Here is a 20,409-nt window from a genome sequence, read left to right as displayed (position 1 = left end):
TTATCTTAATTTAAAAGAAAACATAGATAAACAATTCACCTTAATCCAAAGGGAGTAGATTGAGGCGAAATCATAATTTGAAGTGTATGAATTTAGAATTTTAGGTCTTTTAAATTATTTGGATTCTAACTAAATAATTTATACATATTTAATAAATTTCTTATGATAAATATAAAATTTAGAATAATTAAATTCCCAATTCGTTGAACCTGCAAACTCTATATTAACTCCGTCTCTGCATTAGGTTCTGTTAATAATTTTAAGGGAAAAGACTAAATTTACTCCTTTACTTTCAAATATTATCTATGCTTAACTTTTATAATTTCTCCGTTTTAATTTATTTATCATACTTTCCTTTTTACTTTGATTTTTTTAATTTTAACTTTTCACATGACATGGTTAAGACGGTAAGACTAATGATATTCTGATATATTTGACGTATATTTAATTTATAATCACAAAAACTTAAAAATATTTTTTACTTTCTTACGCTTCGTATTAAATTAAAATAAGATAAATAAATTAAAACGAAAAGAATACTTCACATACAAAACTTCTTATGTTGTTATCATTCTTATATTCTCAAATATCTAACAAAGGTGCAACATAGGGGCCCAAAATTTAGATGTTATAAATAATTTAAGGTTGTTTTGTGCCCAAATCTTTATTATAACAAATATATTTTGTTTTCATAATAATAATGAAAAATTCCGTTGTAGCACTGGCAATTTTCAAATATGAAAATGGAATCCGGGTTCAAATTCCGGCAACGGAATAAATACTTTTTTTCCAATATTTTTTTTTTTAGCTTTTTATTCAGTGTTTGGTATTTGCATTGGAGTTTGACTAATTTGGATTTGGGAGTATCTTTCTCAATAAAGGATTTTTTCTTACCAAGGATCAAAACCGAGATCTCTAGTTAAAAACTACAACCTCATCCAATACACAATATTTTTGATGGTCATTTTTTTCTTATAGTTATATGTAGCTTTTGCTTGAATACACAATTCTTTACACCAAAATAGTTTTCACAAGCAAATATATAAGTTTGTACCAAAATTAAGAGAATGTGACAATGATAACATATTCAATAGAATTTCATATGTGAAGTTTGGAAAGGATAGAGTGTATGCAGAACTTTGTTAATTCTGTATCAAAGTTAGCAGACCAGAAACAATAAAGGTGAAAAGAAAAAAAATATCCGAATCTACAGAATTCACTGTGTGTCCTTGAGGAATTTAATCCTCTCACTGTACCCGAGATTATGGATTATTTTCTTTACACAACCCAATTCATTAGGTCATGATGGCACCTACTATAACCCACTAGTAGGTAAGCCAACCCGTCAACCCAAAACTTCAAGTAATGGGTTTGAGGGCAGAAACTAAACAAGAGTGACAAATTATAAAGATAGGCAGAAAGAATAAGCGGAAGTAAATCAAAATATGATATAAACAACTAAAGATCCCTCCCAAAACCTGGAAGTCACAAGTACAGAGCTGCTACAAAATAAAAAACGAGTACAAGTCCCAAAAGTGGACCAAAAATATATATAATAACTGACTAGTTTCAAAAGGCAAAAGACGGACCATCCATACTGAAGGAGACATGAATGATCCAAAAATGCCAAGTACTCACCCTAGTCTCCGAAGCTGACTACAACAGGCTCGATCTATCCACGACGGTAGCTGGTGCTCGGTCCTGCATCACGAAAGTAGATGCAGAGTGTAGTATGAGTAGCAAGACAACAGGTACCCAGTAGACATCATAGGCCGACTAAGAAGAAAAGGTAAAAACAATATAAAAAAGAGGAATAGCCTAAATATGAGTCAACATAAGCATCAAAAAGGGGAAAGAGTACTACCTATGAGAACTACAGCTAATTATACCCAATTGGCCCCTCATAAACCCATCCAAGACACTCGTACGCAAGTTAAATAAAAACCTGGATGAACCCCTATAAGCCCGCCGAGTACACAGAATAGCTACAACTACCAAGGTTAGGAACCAAGAATCAGCGATGTTAGGAGTCGAAGTATTATATCATTTTCAAATCTAGAATCTCCAAGAGTTAATCGATCTAGTGGTGACTTAGGGTCGAGGCCGGGACTGAGACCCAGATGCTCACCCAAATGTTCAAAGTGGCCAAGACGGGACTGGATACCCAGATGCTTGCCATAATACATAAGTGTCGTCGAGGCCGGGACTGGACCCAGATGCTCACCCAAATGTTCAAAGTGGCCAAGACCGGGACTGGGTACCCAGATGCTTGCCATAATACATAAGTGCGGTCGAGGCCGGGATTGGGTACCTGAATGCTCGCCGTAATACATCGGTATGATCGAGGCCGAGACTGGGTACCCGAATGCTCGTCATACTAGCAAGCCAGTAGAGGCTGGGGGCTGAGTACCCGGATGCTCCCCGATAATTTAGAACAGAGGCCGGAACTTGGTACCCGAATTCTCACAAAGACCATGATGCCAAACATTCTACTTCCCAACTAGAATACAATAATATCAAAAACAAATTCTCAAATGAGTCAACCGATATGCCGCCAAAACTGGAATCGGAGCCAAAGTTAACGATCACGAAATATAGTGTTGACGACACATCACTAAAGTCATGATTATATCGATTTATGGATGAAGATATTTTTAAGAGCAAGGGTAACGCCTAACTAAGGCTAAATTATCAGGCACTAGCCCGCTACACCATTCTACAAGGATCTAAGTCCATCGAAGCGATGCCGGGACATCTAAAGCAAGTTTACATCCTATACTAAGGCCAACATACCCCACAGTAGCAACAACATGCTCATTCAACTCTCTTTATAATACTAACAAATAACGACAAGATACACATGCTTCTAAAATCCAAAAAACTCGATAACAAGCCTAAAGCATAATTTCTAACACCTAAAATATACAATCAAACTACTCAACCCAAATTCCAACTATTTTAACATGCTTTCACATATTTCAGCTCAATCTAAAGAAAGGTAAAACCGTAGCCTACCTATAGGCTAAACACGCGAGCTTCAAATCACTATGCTGGAGCTTTTCCCTTTTGAACGACCTCGGAATGCTGCCATACTGTCAAAAATAGAACCATAACATCGATACGGTCGTTTAGATACTAATTTCATAATTTTTGAAGATAGACCAATTTCGAGGTCTAAAACGGGAATTGTGGGACCCGCATACGAAATTCTGGATTTAACCCCCAAAACAGGTTCCAAATGTCATCTTGAGATTACAAATTAGATTTATAATATAATTCGGGGTAGGAAGATACGCGGGACGAGCATGCACCAAAAACTCATAAATTCCGATTAAAGGACCAAAATGGCAGCATCAAAATTAGCAAATTCTGAACAAACGAGACTCTTTCAACCCAAACAAATTTATACTATGACGAGTCTTGCAAAAAACCCACAATCTAGCCTTAAGAATCAATCAAAACGGAGTTATATTGACCAAGATACACTCTTCCAAAATTAAATAAAATTTCATTTCGAAAAAGACTAAATCAGCAACTAAAAATGCATTTTTACCTCAAACGAAGCTTTCTCTCGCATTTATGATATCACCACGAGATTACTCACAAAATTCTCTTGAATTTAGACCCTTGAATCACCAAAATTGGATTTATATAGGTCAAAAATTAATTTCTCAAAGTTCTTCAAAACTCAATCCGAAAATGGACACTGTTGCAAATAATATCATGATTTTTACCTGAATTGAATGCTCCAAATCAATTTTCAATCTCTCCAATGCGTTCTCCACAAAAGATCTCACAAGTTTTCCTTTTGAATCACCCAATTTGGAGCCCTAATGCTCAAGTTATGGGATTTTAAAGTTGGAGGAAATATCCCAAAACAAGGGCTTCTAGCTGCTGCAATATCAGATTTTGGAAAATCCAAAATCTCCGATGGGATGCTCGGAATTCATTCGGAATCCGATAAAAATAAATCAGATATGCTACACCACTAAATTTGATGTTACAAACTCAATGGAGCATTCAGAATTCCATACGAGATCATTTTAATAGAAAGTGGGTCCCACACCCAAGAGCCTTTTTAAATCACATTCCACAACGGCCTTCGAGATTAGACCGGAAGCCTCGGAAAGCGAACGAAGGGTCGTTCTAGACCAAAATTGACATTCTAAAACTAATCACGCTGTCAAAATTTTCATTCGAGCGCGTTTTCCAAGAATGTTAATCAAAGTCAACCATAGGCTAACTTTCAAAGTCACAAGCGCCAAATGGCCTCAAACTCGTATCAATTGCCTCGATAGTCATTCCAACAATTTCACTGAATGTTAATCAAAGTCAACCATAGGCTAACTTTTAAAGTCACAAGCGTCAAATGGCCTCAAACTCGTATCAATTGCCTCGATAGTCATTCCAACAATTTCACTAGCCTAATTTGGTCATTTCGGAGCTGATGGAACCATCAAAAATTGAATTCGAGATCTCGTTGACCCAAAACTTAAAAAGTTGCAACTAAACCAACTTAGACCTTCAAAATATCAAAACGGACTCGGAACCTCTAAAAATTCAACCAACACATCTTCTAGACCAAAAATCATCTCCCGAATCCAATAGAGTTATCGGAATTCCATTCCGAGCATCGAAACTTTAAAAGTTGACCAAAGTCAAACCTTGACTTAAAGTTCCTCAAATTCTCAACTCAAGGCCTCAAATCTTCGTTACAACTACAAAACTGATTTCATAAAGTCTCCTAAGCCAATTTCGACATTTTGGATCTTCTGGAATCGATGAAATTCTGTTTCGAGACCTGTAGCTCTGATTGACCTCAAATACCACTTTTTAATACTTAAAACTTATGAAACTCAAAATTTCTAAAGACTTAACTTTTCATAGAATTTTCTAAAAATCAACACCTAGTAACAATCAGAAATGACTCGGGGCATCTAAAGGGAGGGGTAAAATGGTTATTTTACAAAATTCCAACAATGACCTTCAGGGTCATTACATTCCTACCATGATAAAATGAATAAATTATTAAAAAAATAGCTATACCTCAAACTTCAATAATTTCAGCGAACTCAAAAATCAGCAACAAAATCACACAAAGACTCAACTTTGTTTGTAAGAAAATATATGCAGAAGAGGGAGAAATTTGATGTTTTTCAAAATGAGAGGAAAATCCTCTATTTATAGACAACAAAGGATAGTGTGAACATGTGCTTATTGTGGATTATCGAAAAAGGCACAACCCTTTGCAAAAGTCTCAACCTTTCAGAAAAATCGCAATTCTTCAAAAAAGTCACAACTTTTTGGAAAAGTCACAACCTTTCGAAAAGTCATGATCTTTTGGCAGGGGCGACTCAACGGATCTTGTGACCTAAGGCAAAATCATATTAAGAGGCCTTTAAGTTTTTATAAAATTTGTAAACTAACAAAGAAAAATTATTGTCTAAACAATAGATTAATCATTTAAGACAAAGAATAAGAAATTTCAAAAAAAAAAAGACTTGGCAGAAGAGCACAAAGAATAAGGTGGTGGATTATTAATGTTGAGGTCTGAAACTCAAATTGAAATTTTAATTTGACTATCATCATAAACAAGAAAAAGAAAAGAGCGTACACAACTTAATAGTTGAAGTTTTGAGAATGGATAGTGTCAAAAATATATACAACTTCGATCAAATTTCTGATCAATTTAAATGACAATTGTAGTTCATTCTATTAAGTATCACTTATTAGTGAATATTTAAATAAATTATAAAAAAATAATATAATATGTTGAATTAAACGAAAAGAAGACCGATGCATGAATGGTTTTGTGTTAATGCAGTTTTAGAGAAGATTGACAAAGAAATTCATTATATTATCAATGTATATAACTTAATTCCTATAGAAAAATAAATAAATTGAAGGATGAAAAAAATATACTAACTAATGAGAGACGAAAATTATCATAATTTATGATCTTATTGATACAAAATAACCTCAAATAAATAAATAAAAATTATATTGTAACAATTTTATTTATATACATTATCTAATATAATAAACTTAATGATAAAATTTAAAGTAAATTTAGGGCCTCCAAATTTTTGGGGCTTAAGGCAATAGCCTCATTAGCCAAGCCTTAGAGCCGTTCATGCCTTTCGAAACGGTCACAAATCTTTAGAAAAGCACAACCTTTCATAAAAATCACAATCTCTTATTTTTCATTCACGCTTTTAAAATTCAACAAACTTTAACAGTCATGTATATCTTAAAATGTCTAATGTTTGGCCTTCATAAGACCACGCTTCCGACGAAAATGTATTTTAGACGCCAATTTTGACAATTTCAATCGAGTGAAGTTATTCTTTTTTTGGTAACTAATGATGTATATATTAATCACCAAGCAAACTTTACAAAGCCATAGTTCTGTTCACACAACTGACTATCTCATATGCAAACACAAAGCAGCCTATACATTGCTCAAAACACTTTTGCAGAATAATAAAAGATCATCAGCAAAGCTAAAAAAAATTAAGAGACAACTAAAGAAAAAGATATTGAAAATAATTTAAAGAAAGCAAAGAGGAGAGAAACACATGTCATACTTTTCCAAGTTTGCCAAATTATCTTAATTTAAAAGATAGCAGAGATTAACAATTCATCTTAATCCAAAGGAAGGAGACAGAGGTGGAGCCATAATTTAAAGTTTATGGATTTAGTATTTCAGTTCTTTCAAATTATTTGCATTCTAACTAAATAATTTATACACATTTAATAAATTTTTTATGATAAATACAAAATTTAGAAAATAATTAAATTCCTGATTCGTTGAACCCGCAAAGTCTATATTAACTCCGTCTTTTTATTAGGTTCTGTTAATAAATTTAAGAAAAAAAGACTCAATTTACTCCTTTACTTTCAAATATTATTTATGCTTAACCTTTATAATTTATCATACTTTTCTATTTAATTTGTTTAAAAGAGAATATCCTTTTCCTTTTTTGACAGTTCTTTAATTTTAATTTTTCACATGACATGTTTAAGATGGTAAGACTAAATAATCTTCTGCTATATTTGACATATATTTAATTTATAAGCACAAAAATTTTAAATTATTTTTTACTTTATTACACCAAGTGTCAAATCAAAGTATGACAAAGAAATTGAAACAAAAAGAATACTTTCAAATCAATATACAAAGCCTTCTTCATAAAAACTCTCTTATTTTTTTATAATCTAGCGTTCTTTTAACGATCAAAACTTCCTAGGTTGTTATGATTCATTCTCAAATATCTAACAAAGGTCCAACATAGCTAGGGCCCAAAATTTAGATGTTATAAATAATTTAAGGTTTTGTGCCCCTACAAATATATTTTGTTTTCATAATGATAATCAAAACCTCCGTTGTAGCACTGACAATTCCCACAAATGAAATTGGAATCCGGGTTCAAATCCCGGCAATGGAATACATTTTTTCCTAATATTTGTTTTTTTTTAAGTTTTCGTGGTATTCGCATTTGAGCTTGACTAATTCAGATTCACATCAGACATCGTTTTCTATTAAAGATTTTTTCTTACCAAGTCTCAAAACCGAGACCTCTAATTAAAGACGACAACCTTATCCATTGCACAACATTCGACACATCGCATATTTAAAGTGGGTATATATGCATAAATTTTAAGATGAGAAAAAATAAATTAAAAGGAATATATTTAGTCATGCCTGGCTGCCATTAAAATAATGCAGTACTAGGTCGTATAATTATATAGTCTGTAAAGTTTAGAGAATTTTAAATTTGAATTTGGAAAAAAATTTAAAAGGGAAAAGTTATTAAAAATTATAAAAGAAAACAAAATGCTAATGCCAACTTTGGTGGCCGCTTCTCTTTGACATTAACCTTTTGGACCAATTTCCAACTAATCTACTTCCCACTTGATTTCACTTTTCCAAGTGGAAATTTTATTTTGTAACGAGAGCTGGATATAAGATTTTGAATTCATAATTTTATCATAATTTATTTGATTGATTTTTTTTTTTGAGTTTTATATTTGAATTATTAGGTGTGTAAATTTTCTATTTGAATTATCATCAAATGTTTATTGAAACACATCTTAGTTATCAGTTGTTCTCTTTTCTTATTTAAAATATTACCATTGTTTAGATAGAAAAAGAAAATAACTGATGATTATATTTCAATAAATATCTAGTAATTGTTTTGGCTCGCACACCTAATAATTTAGATATAAAATTCAAAAATTAAAATTCTTTGGATATGTATTTGATCCTTCACTTTGTTTTAATACTATGTATTGTTTGAGTTTAGAACTAAACCTTATATTCATCTCTTATTGTAACTCACATTACCAACAAAATGTATATATAAGGGCCTTCTTCATTTAATTACTTTTTATATTTTGAATCGTGTTATTAAAAATTCCAACTCCATCACCATGTTATGGTATATGATCCATTATAATAAGAAAGTGTTTTTGGTGGGTTGCTCTTTTATACTTTCTTCGGTACATATTATATGGCGTTTTTAGTTTTTACATACAATCTAAAGTAAATGATTCTTTACCTTATTAGGAAGATGTTTCTAATTTTTTTCCTAACCTTATTAGATAAGTGAGTTTCTATATAATTAAAAAATTATATTAAATAGGTACTATTGAGGTAAATTTAAACACCTTTTAAGGATTGTTTCAAATTAATTAAAAATATCACATAACATGAATTGATAAGAGTAACTTTTATTTATTTGTGAGATGTAATATTTATGTATAAAATTTATTTTTCCTATGTCTCTCAACTCCCATTCCTCCACCAACCTTTTTGACCAATATTGTTTATTCCACCACTTTGAATTTTGCTTTCACACAACCACCACCACCACCTTAACTCATTATTGGTTTCACATTTCTTAATATATAAAAATAAAAACATCCAACTCCATATATCCATTTTTCTTGATCTTAATTAGGTTTAATGGATTCATCAAATTTATTAGTTTCACAAGAACTTATAATTAATGATGATGATGAACCTCAAGTAGAAGAAGATCAATTAATTTATTCTTCTTCAATATCATCTATGGCTGAGACAAGTACAAGCCTTGTTTCAAGAAGTACAACTGGTTATTTTGTTATGGGGAAGCATCGTATGGCTGCTGCTATTTCTTCTCTTGATCAACAAATCCAATTTATTCAGGTTCTTTTTTTTTTAATTATTATTATTTTTTGAATATTTTCCTTTTTTTTTGACTTTTTGGAAAGGTTGGTTATATTAGGCTTTAAGAAAGGTAGGGGCAGGTAGAAAACGTACAGGACATGAAAAATCTTCAGATTATTAAGGATAGGATCTTAGATTGAATCGAAGATTTAAAAGTTGAGTATTTAGACAGTCGAGTGTTAGCCTACTTTTATGTAGGAGAGGCAAGGGGCTAGTCTCCTCTTCTCCTTATTTAATAGGATTATTTTAGTATTTACATAGTATTTTACTCTTTATTTTTACTATAATCTATTGCTTTATTTGCTTTATTTATCTTGTTATTTTGTTGTCGTTATTTTTCTTTCAATCTTGCTTTGATTACACTCATTTTGAGATGATAATCTATTGGAAACATCGTCCCTGCCCCACAAAGGTAAAAATAAGGTCTACTTTTTCCGGATCCACCCTTTAGATTGTAATATATATATTGTTATAGTTTTCAACTTTTAAATTCTTGGTTCATAAGCTATAATAAGACAAAGTTAGAATTTTGATTAGTTCTGAATCTAGTAAAGTCGATTTATTGGATTTTAAATAAATTATTCATATATTAAGTGGATCTTTAGCACAAAATTTCGATCAAAATTATTCATTTATTTTGAAAATAGTTTTAAGTTTTAAGTTTTTGGTAATGCAGGAAGAATTGGACAAACTTGAATCATATGGAGAGGCCTCCATAGTTTGCAAAGAGTAAGTTTTAGTCTATTCATTTCTTGATCACTTTCTTTTCCTATTCACAATTATCTCAAAGGGTTTTCCTTTCATCTTTGTCATATTCGTATCGGACTTGACATGAATAAAGTTGGGATGATTAAGATCAGTTTCTGAGTTTGAGTTTTTGGGAATGATTTTTTTTATTGGAAGCGTCGTCTCAAAAATAAATATTGCAATGCCTAAATTTAAATTTAGTAGAACTTTAATTCGGATATCGATTATGTTGCACATACGCTTTAAAATTCGTACCACGCCCCTGTTGACATGACATGGGTGTCATATGGATGTGGAATTCATTGCGGATTTGGTCAACTTACCTTGGATACTTTCATCACATTCTATAACTGAGAAATATAGATTGATTAATTGGACATTTGGTTTGATTTTTGGATTTATGTCATATATATTACATATATAGTAGAATAAAGAATTATTAGAATGCTTTTTCTATTACGAAGGATAAGAATAAAATATTAATATTTATATAAAAATTAAGTTTTGTAAATTTTAGTTCAGTATTTTAACTAATCAAAATATACATTTTATCTATCGGAATATATATTTATTGGTCGTATCACAATTCCCAAATATGAAGAACTCGACCTTTAAATTCATATTCGGATCGAATACTCACACCTGAATTCGATCAACAAAGAATATCAGACATCAGATAGGAAATCAAAATATATTAGTTTGGGATTCCTTGTTGCAATTGTTCTCCAAAAGTTTAGGGTCCGTTTGGACATGCTTGTTTTTACCAAAAAAAAAGTATCTGTTTATTCTAAATGAGTGAACTCTGACTGTTTTTTTTTCTCTTTCTATTTATTGCAGATTTCTTTCAATGGTAGAATCCAAACCAGATGCTCTGCTTCCAGTGTAAGAATTATCACAATTTACATTTTTCTTTTTATTTAATACTCTTTTTTAATTTATTAATAATTTCTCAATAATGACATATTTTTGTATTTAAAATTAATTTAAAAGTGTGGAGTATTGGAAGTCAATAAGAAAAGTTTAAATAGATAAAGAACTCGTCCTTCATAAGTACTTTATAAATGGTCGATCGTTTTCTTTTTGTTATTTGATTTTGCAAATAAAGAAATTAAAAGAAAGACTTATTTAGCACCAAGAGGTTTTAAAAGTTCTACTTCATTTTTGAATTTTGACTTAAATATGTCTAGTTTTGTCTAGTGCGCCTGTATCACATAAAATATGGATTAGATGCACGTCAAAATTTTTGAATCTGTTGCAAACAAAATCCTAAATAAGTGTAGAGACATAAAAAAATGAGTGATGGATCGAGTTTCAAATTGTATGTCACTAATCTTTGAAACATTTATGATGTACAAAGAAGGGACTAACAACAAATTAGCATAAGAAAAAAGGAAACATTCATAGAGATGTGTATTCCACCAACCAGATGGACCAATAAATGATAGGCTATAAAGATAAACTCATTGGATTAATTAGTGTGTTATGCAATATTTTTAAAACGTTTTTAGTTTTTTTTTACTTCTTTTTAAAGAATTAAACTTTCATCAATATATAATCTATGTATACCAATTGAAAAAAGAGAGGAAAAATTATCTAAATACTTAAATATTCCTACCATATTTATTAATTCTAAATTATACATACTATCTCACTAATTAATAATTTCATACCAGATTTCAAATCAGATACACCTAAATACATGTATTTTTGTTAGCAGATACATTAAAATAGGGAGATAGCCGAGCAAGATAGTTTATGTATCCCGATTACATGCGAATCACACTAGATACGTGTATCTGATATATATCTAGGATACCAGATACATTCTAAAATATAGATACATAGGGAGGCGAGGGAGAGAGGCGAACAAGAGAGGGAGAGAGGCGAACAAGAGAGGAGATAGGCGATCGAGAGAGTCAGATACATGTTAATTCACTTGGAAACAATGTATCTGAAATAAATTACACCTAATTTTGACCCCATATATTTTGGATACATATGTCTTTAAGAGGCAGATACACGTATCCGAAGCCGAAAATATGGTAAGGAACATAATATTGCAAACTAACATGAATCTAAGTAATTAGCTCCTAAAGTAGTGAGATTTGTGTCATTTGCCAATTTTGTTTTAGTAATTTCATAGACTAATTGTATAAATAGAGTATAGTGATTGTTGGTTTGGTTTTGCAGCACCAAAGGCCCAGCAGATGTTAAATGGGATAGATGGTTTCAAGGAGCCAATGGATCGAGACGTAACAAACGTTGGATCTGAATTCCTACTTTTCTCACCAAATTACTTTAAAAATTTAGTAATTTGGGATAGATTATCCTTCTCATATAAATGAAAGAGATACTTTTTTGTTGATTCAAATTAAAGGGTGATGTAAAATCGATCTATATTTCAGTAATAATATGAATTCGTGTAAGTAGAAAACAACAAATATATATTCTAATTCTATCAGAAACTATGGGTCGTGTTTATTAGTGTCTGACCATGATATGTGTAACTCAAGGTTTTCATACTAATGTGTAGTAGTATAGAAACTAAAACTAACTAATTAAACGGAAAAATGCCTAAAATGCTCTCGAATTATTGGAAATGGTACAAAAATGTTCTTCATCAATCTATTGGACCTAAACTGTAGAGAGGCATTGTGGCTTCAATCCTAGCTTCCAGACAACGAGATGGTGAAAGTGGGCTTGAATTTCACCGATTGAAACCTTTCCTGTGCTGAAATCTCCTTCCTTTTCCTTTCCCAAGCCTAGAGCAGACTTCAGAGGGTTTCTAGGGAAATCCTCGCTTCTTTTTGGCACTTAGGGACAAGAGGAGAAAATAAGAATTCGCGACATTAAGTTCTGCCCCGACCATCCCTCCCTGGCAGCTCACATCCCGCTTGAGCGGCTCCGCCGTAGAGGGATTATGTCCACTCTGGCGGGATGTTGCGGGTCCAGATGGTAAAATTTTATGATTTTTCATCTCTCTTAGTAACGACGGTTCGGGTTGTTACAGGTTTCAATAATGGTTGTTTCTTTAGCTGAATTTGCTGGTGTTTGTTACAGAAACACTTTCTTGATGTATCTTAATATTAATATTAGGAGGGTTATGGTTATTTGGGGTAGGTCAATTTTGATTTATAATTAATTTTAAATAATTAAATTTTAACCAATAGATGGCCACCACGTGTTTAAAAAAATTATTCAAATTATTTAATTAAAACTATGTTAAAGATAAGGTAATTTTTGGACTTAAAGGTGGATAACAGGGGCATTTTACGCCCAATAGGTGGATGCGTGGTATTTTTGTACCATTTCAAATAGTTTGAGGGCATTTTAGGCCCTTTTCCATTTAAATAAAATAGGCTGGTCCTGCAGTTGACTCTTTTTTGGTCCGCCAAAATAATAGGCCAGCCCGACTTCACCTTTCAAGTTTCAAAGCTTGTATAGATTGGATCGATCCATATTAAAAACTCCGCAGTATTATATTCTTGTGGAAAAGGAGAATCTTCAGTTTATATAATTTCAAAGTTTTTTGCTTAAATCAAAGAAGAAGAAAGATTACTTTACCTTTTAGAAGTAAAAACCAGTTAATGGTAAATAATTTTTTCTTTTTTCAAGAAAAATAAAAGTTCATAATACGGTAAGAAAATTGATCCAACATTTAATAGCATTTATTATTGTAACAACATGTCCCCGTTGTTAGGAATAGGCTAATGAGGAAGGATATTGGGTCAGAAAACTTCGGATAGTAACTTCGAAAAATTTAAGCCTAGGCTAGACTTGGACGAATTCTGGGTCAGGTGAAGTATAGGGCGATCATGTATATGATAGAAGGTCAAATCTATAAATTTTATTGGACAGGCTGTTAGCCAAGACGATAGAAGCATTCACGGCTTCTCGGAATCGCATTCGAGCGAGTAAAAGTCTCAGAATTAAATTTGGCGTGAAATGTATAATTTTAATATATCTTTGAAAGGGGTGTGTTGTGAAATTGAGGTTTGGAGCACAAACACCGAGCTCAACATTTCCGCATATCCCACCAGAACGGGACAGTCTTGACTTAAGTCATGAAAAAGTGAAGAAACAGTCTTTTTCTGCAAAATAAGTTTCTAAAACGTCGAGAGGCGACCTAAGGCGAATTCTACCAATCTCCCACTGATTTCCACGCTTAAGGTAAGGTTTTTACTCCCTAGATTCATACTTTAATTTCTAGAAACTAGAAAGTGTGGGTGGTAATTATTAGGAGAGGGTTTGAACTGAAAATCTATGGTGAGAATTAGCCCTAGGGTAAGGTTAGGATCAAGGGTAGGCCTAGGGAGTGAAATTATGCTATATGTTCTGATAGTTGGGTCATTGTGTTGATCCTTTATATGTATTTACTGTTTTCTAGATCAAAACAAGAAGAATGAACCCGAAAAGGGAAGACTCTTGCGTTGTAAGGTTGTTGAAGCTTGAATTTAAGGTCGGTGATGGTCTAGTTTCTCGTATATGTTTCATATATTTGTTAAATTGCTTCATGATATGTATGTATATGAATAGGGAAACATGCTAGATTATGTGTGAAATGATCACTTATTGGCCTGTTTGTATGATAAACTTGTTCTTGGTGATATAACTGCTGTAAATACTGAATGTATTTGTGATTATGGTATATTTGGATCGGGTGTCACATTCCGACACATAATTTGGATTGGGTGTCACGTTTTGATATATATTTGGATTGGTGTCACATTTCGACACATAATTAGATCGGATTTCACATTCCGACACAAAGTTGATTGTTTGTAGGTCCCTTGAGAGGACCCTGGTGTGAAGTTATAGCATGTGAAAGTTATTGAGTTGTGATATTGCTGAATAATTGTTGAACTTGAGATTAGTTGACTTATTCTTTATATGTATATGCCTATTGTGTTGAATTTACTTGTCTATGATCAACTTACTAGCTAACCGCGTGATCCTACCAGTACACCATTTTTTTATACTGATACTACTCTTGCTTTGCCTTTTTGTTGAGTACAAGGCATATTCAGTCGATTGCGGAGAGACCTCGATTAGAAGATTAGAAGTTTGTTCAAAGTCCAAGGATGAGCTATTCTGTCATGCTGTCGTGGGATTTTTCATTAATCTCAGTCCTTCTTTCGGGACTCATGTGTTTAGACACTATTTTAGTATTATGACTTCTGTTTGGGGAGTGTTTCTCCTTTTCTTACATTGACACTGGTTAGAATTTTGGTACTAATGACTTTCAGTTCCTAGGATGTGTTGACTTCCGCATTTTTGTAGTTATTAATATTTTTGGCTGAGTTTATGGGAACTCAGTATTATTTTCTGGTTATATTCCTGCTTCTGCAAGATTTTAATATTTATTTCTTAAGTTGATAAGTTGGGCTGTAGAAATGGTTCTCCCACTTATCACGGCAGGTCGGGGTCGGGGTCGTGAAAAAGTTGGTATCAGAGTGTAGGATCGTTGATCTCTTTGTACCGAAATGAGTCTAGTAGAGTCTTGCGGAATGGTACGGAAATATTTGTACTTTTTTTTCAAGAGGCTACAGGATTTTAGGAAAACTTTCACTGTCTTCTTTCATCCGTGCTATAACTTGATTCAAATTGGTATCTGGTGATCCAAATTGATATCTAATCGATTTCACTCTCTTTTCTATAGGTGGTTAACAAATGTTACAATGGTGTAAGGCTAGTAGTTCTAGTTGAGCCTAAAGAAGATCCAATCATTCAAGGGCGTGGCAGAGGGAGAGACAGGAGAGGTAGGCGAGGCAAGGCAGAGGAAGGGCAGCACCTACTAGAGTAGCGGTCCCTATTTAGGAGGTGATGGTAGGTGAGGCCCTTCTGACTTCCCATAATGAGTTCAATGGAGAGGTGGAAGTTGGAGGACAATAGAACCAGGGAGAACAAGACCAGGATAACCAAATTGAGGCTGCTAGTATTCCCCCTCTAGACCCAATTTTGGTCCAGCAGATCATGGCCTTCCTGAGTGGCTTAGCTAGCACGGGTGCCATCCCCACCATGCCTGCAGAACCAGCTCTTGTTGATCGTTCGTTTGCTGCTGTAGTTCCGACAACAGACGGGGTGATAGGCACAAAAGCTTTCTTCAGGCCACTGATGGGTCCGGTGATGATGGGTACTAAGCATGAATTGATCACTAAGTTCCTCAAACTCAAACATCCAGTTTTCCATGGTACTGAAAATGAAGATGCCTACGAGTTTATTCTTGATTGCTATGAGAGGCTGCACAAGCTGGGTATAGTGTATCAACATGGAGTGGAGTTTGTGACTTTTCAGCTGCAGGGTGAGGCCAAGCAGTGGTGGAGGGCCTATGTGGAGTGCCGTTCTCTTGTGTTTACCCCACTCACTTGGGCTCAGTTACATGCTCTATTTCTAGAGAAGTATGTTCCCTGTACCTTGAGGGACAGAAATATGGACGAATTTATGTCCCTTGAGTAGGGAGGGTTATCAGTGGCTGCTTGTGAGGCCAAATTTCATGCACTGTCTAGGTACGCTACTCAGCTGGTCACTAGAGAGGAGGAAAGGGTCGGGTTGTTCGTGAAGGGGTTGAACCCCGAGTTGCAGGTACTTCTGTTCATATGACTTCGTCCGGCAGGAGTTTCAATGAAGTCACAGACTTTGTTAAAAAAGTTGAAGGTGTGAGGAAGAATGGGCAAGCCAAGGCTTTGGTTAAAAGACTAAAGAGTGCAGGTAACTTCCAGGGATCATATTCCAAAGGGTCAGGTAGGTCGGCGATTGCTTCCCGGCCAATTCAATCAGCACTGCCCACTTCCACTTACAGTTTTTTAGGTATTCCACAGAAGCATCAGGCCCATGAGGGTTAGGGAGCATCATTCCCAAGTAGCCACCTGTCTTTTAATTATGACTATTTTAACTATAGAGAGATGGACCATATACGAAAGGAGTACCCTGACCCCTGCGGGACAATTTTAGCACCATAGTAGGCCCGAGCAGTGGTCCCACCAATAGGAGGGAATAGTGGCACAAGACGTCCACAAATTGGGTGAGGAGGAAATCTGAGAGGTCATGGGGGCTGAGGAAGTAGTAGTGCAGGTCAAGTAGTAGTCCAGCCAGGCAGGGAGGTGGATCGTCAAGATGAACATACTCAGTTTTATGCATTTCCGAGAAAAAACGAGGCGGAGACGTCTAACACAGTTATCACAGGTACTATTCTTGTCTATAACTAGATAGATACTATTTTATTTGATCCGGGTTCCACTTATTCCTATGTGTCTGTAAGATATGCCTTGAGTTTTGATGCATTGAGTGATATATTGGATGTATTGTTCATGTTTCTATCCCTGTTGGAGAGTCAATCATAGTCACCCATATGTATCGTTCTTGTTTTATTGTGATTATGGGATACCAGACTTGGGTTGACTTAGTGATCCTAGATATGATAGATTTTGATGTGATCTTAGGCATGACTTGGTTGTCCCCCTACTTTGCGGTACTTAATTGCAATGCAAAGACTGTGGCTCTAGAGATACCGGGGAGGAAAAGGTTAGAGTGTGAAAGGGGTGTACAAGCCTAAGCCAACTAAGGTCATATCCTTTCTCTAGGCTATAAAAATGGTAGGGCAGTGTTGTTTGGCCTATTTGTCCTATATCCGAAATGTGGAAGTAGAGTCTCCTTCTGTTGAGTCTATCTAGTAGTGTATGAGTTTTCAGAAGTTTTTCCTTCATACTTGCCTGGTGTGCCTCCTGATCGAGACATAAATTTCTGCATTGACTTAGAACCGTGTACCTGCCCGTGTACTCGTCCAATTTCCATTCATCCCTACCGTATGGCTCCGGCAGAGTTGAGAGAGCTTATGGCTCAGATTCAGGATCTTCTTGACAAGGGGTTCATTCGTCCTAGTGCTTCCTCTTGGAGTGCTCCGGTAATGTTTGTCAAGAAAAAGAATGGTAGTATGAGAATGTGCATTGACTACCGACAGCTGAATAAGGTCACATCAGAAATAAATATCCGTTGCCTCGTATTATGACATGTTTGACTAGTTACAAGGTGCTTCAATTTTCTCAAAGATTGATCTCAAGTCTGGGTATCTTCAGTTGAAAATTAGGCCTGAGGATGTGCCCAAAACAACTTTTAGGACCAGGTATGGGCACTATAAATTTTTAGTAATGTCCTTTGGGTTGACCAATGCACCTGCAACTTTCATGAGTTTGATGAATGGGGTATTCAAGCCGTTCCTGGATTCATTCGTGATAGTATTTATAGATGATATATTTGTGTATTCAAAGGGTGAACAGGAACATGCAGATCATCTTCGAATTGTGTTGGGTGTTTTGGGAAGACAAAAACTGTATGCGAAATTGTCTAATTGTGAATTTTGGCTGCCTTCAATTGCATGTTTAGTCCATGTTGTTTCAAAGGAAGGGGTAATGGCGAACCCGTAGAAGATTGAGGCAGTTAAGAATTGGGCTAGGCCTAGATCTATGATAGAGGTCAGTAGTTTTGTAGGGATGGCCAATTACTATCGCCGGTTCGTGAAAAACTTTGCTTTTATTGTTACTCACTTGACCAGGTTGACTAAAAAGGAAGTACCATTCGAGTGGACTGACAAGTGTGAAGAGAGCTTCCAAAAGCTCAAAACTCTCCTAACCACAACACCAATTTTGACCTTGCCAGTTAAAGGTACAAATTTCATTGTTTATTGTGATGCTTCACATTTCGGTTTGGGTGCTGTATTGATGTAGGATAAGAATGTTGTAGCATATGCTTCACGACCATTGAAGGTGCATGAGAGGAACTATCCGACTCATGGCTTGGAGTTGGCAGTGGTAGTGTTTGTACTAAAAATTTGGAGACATTATTTGTACGGCGTCAAGTATGAGATTTTTACTAATCACCGTAGCTTACAACATGTGTTCACACAGAATGACTTAAATTTGAGACAGCGAAGGTGGATGGAGTTGCTTAAGGACTATGATGTCACTATCCAGTACCATTCAAGCAAGGCTAATGTGGTAGCAGATGCATTGAGCCAAAAGTCGATGACCATGGGCAGTTTAGCTTATTTGGGGGCCCTTAGGCGGCCCCTGGCTAGAGAAATTCAGGCCTTGGAGGCTAGGTTCATGAGGCTAGGCATCTCAGAGAAAGGTGAGATAATGATCGGAGTTCATCTAAGGCCCGCTTTCATATAAGAGATCAAGACCAAGCAGTTTGAAAATGTATCTTAAATAAAATTAGAGGGAAGGTATTGATAGTCAAGGCTCCATACTCAACACTAGATGCAGGTTGGGTTTTTCATTTTAGGGGAAGGATTAGTGTTTCCCGAGTTGATGGACTAATTCAAAAGATTTTGTTTGAATCTTATGGTTCACGATACTCTATTCACCCAGGAGTGACTAAGATGTATCAAGACTTGAAATGACTATATTGGTGGCCGGGTATGAAGAAAGACATAGCTGAATATGTAGTCAAGTGTCAGAACTGCCAACAAGTTAAGTATAAGCACCAAAGACCTGCAGGTTTATTGGAAGGAATGCCCATTCCTGAATGGAAGTGGGAGAGAATAGCCATGGATTTTGTGGTGGGACTTCCTACGACTTTGGGAAAGCATGACTCTATTTGGGTGGTGATTGACAGGTTAACAAAGTTAGCATACTTTATTCCGGTTAGAGTGGATTACAATGCACAATAGTTGGCCAGATTTTATGTGAAGGAGATAATAAGACTGCACGGGGTGTCCCTTTCTATCATTTCAGATCGTGGTACGCAGTTCACTTCTAAATTTTAGGGTAAGTTGCATGAGTTGGGTACTCAAATCACTTTCAGCAGAGCTTTTCACCCACAGACAGACGGGCAGTCGGAAAGGACTATCTTGGTGTTGGAATATATGTTGAGCGCATGTGTTATAGACTTTGGGGACATTGGAACAAATTTTTGCCCTTGTGTGCTTTTTTCTACAACAATAGCTACCACTCCAGTATTGATATGGAACTATTCAAAGTGCTGTATGAGAGGGGATGCAAGACTCCCATAGGGTGGTTTGAAGCTGGGAAGTGAAGCCAATAGGGGTTGAATTAGTCAGGGATGCTCAAGATAAGGTAAGAAGCATCCTAGCTAAGTTTCTAGTGGCTCAAAGTCGTCAGAAGGAGTTTGCTGACCGAAAAGTAAGGGATATGACATTCGAGGCTAGTCAACAAGTACTTCTAAAAGTGTCACCCATTAAAGGGGTGATGAGATTTGGCAAGAAGGGCAAACTCAGTCCTCGTTACATTGGCCTGTTTGAAATTCTTGATTGTGTAGGGCCAGTGGCGTATAGGTTGGCCTTACCACCTAGCTTGTCTGGAGTAAACCCGGTATTCCATGTGTCTATGCTGAAAAGTACCATGGGGCTTGGGACTACATCATTAAGTAAGACTCGATGTTATTAGAAAAAGAATTTCAGTATGAAGAAGAGCCAGTTGCAATTCTTGATCGTG

The 20,409-nt window shown here is 34.9% G+C and overlaps 1 protein-coding gene across 1 annotated transcript; it reads left to right on the top strand.

Moving 5' to 3' along the window:
• Window positions 1-8,774: 8,774 nt before the first annotated feature.
• LOC129890358 (guanine nucleotide-binding protein subunit gamma 2-like) lies at window positions 8,775-12,475 on the top strand. Its single transcript, XM_055965917.1, has 4 exons — window positions 8,775-9,190; window positions 9,888-9,940; window positions 10,796-10,840; window positions 12,149-12,475. Exons 1-4 carry the CDS (start codon window positions 8,969-8,971, stop codon window positions 12,228-12,230), a joined length of 402 nt encoding a protein of 133 aa, XP_055821892.1. The 5' UTR covers window positions 8,775-8,968; the 3' UTR covers window positions 12,231-12,475.
• Window positions 12,476-20,409: the final 7,934 nt, after the last annotated feature.

The sequence above is a fragment of the Solanum dulcamara genome, chromosome 5 (genome assembly GCF_947179165.1).
Source record: "Solanum dulcamara chromosome 5, daSolDulc1.2, whole genome shotgun sequence".
In the NCBI taxonomy this organism is placed as follows: Eukaryota; Viridiplantae; Streptophyta; class Magnoliopsida; order Solanales; family Solanaceae; genus Solanum; species Solanum dulcamara.
This window is presented reverse-complemented; position numbering and strand designations above follow the sequence as displayed.

Bases quoted from the DNA above. Each gene is read 5' to 3' on its own strand.
- LOC129890358 (XM_055965917.1), top strand. From the start codon at position 8,969: ATGGATTCATCAAATTTATTAGTTTCACAAGAACTTATAATTAATGAT. The intron at 9,191-9,887 runs GTTCTTTTTTTT...TTGGTAATGCAG, and splicing joins AACAAATCCAATTTATTCAG to GAAGAATTGGACAAACTTGA. The intron at 9,941-10,795 runs GTAAGTTTTAGT...TATTTATTGCAG, and splicing joins GCCTCCATAGTTTGCAAAGA to ATTTCTTTCAATGGTAGAAT.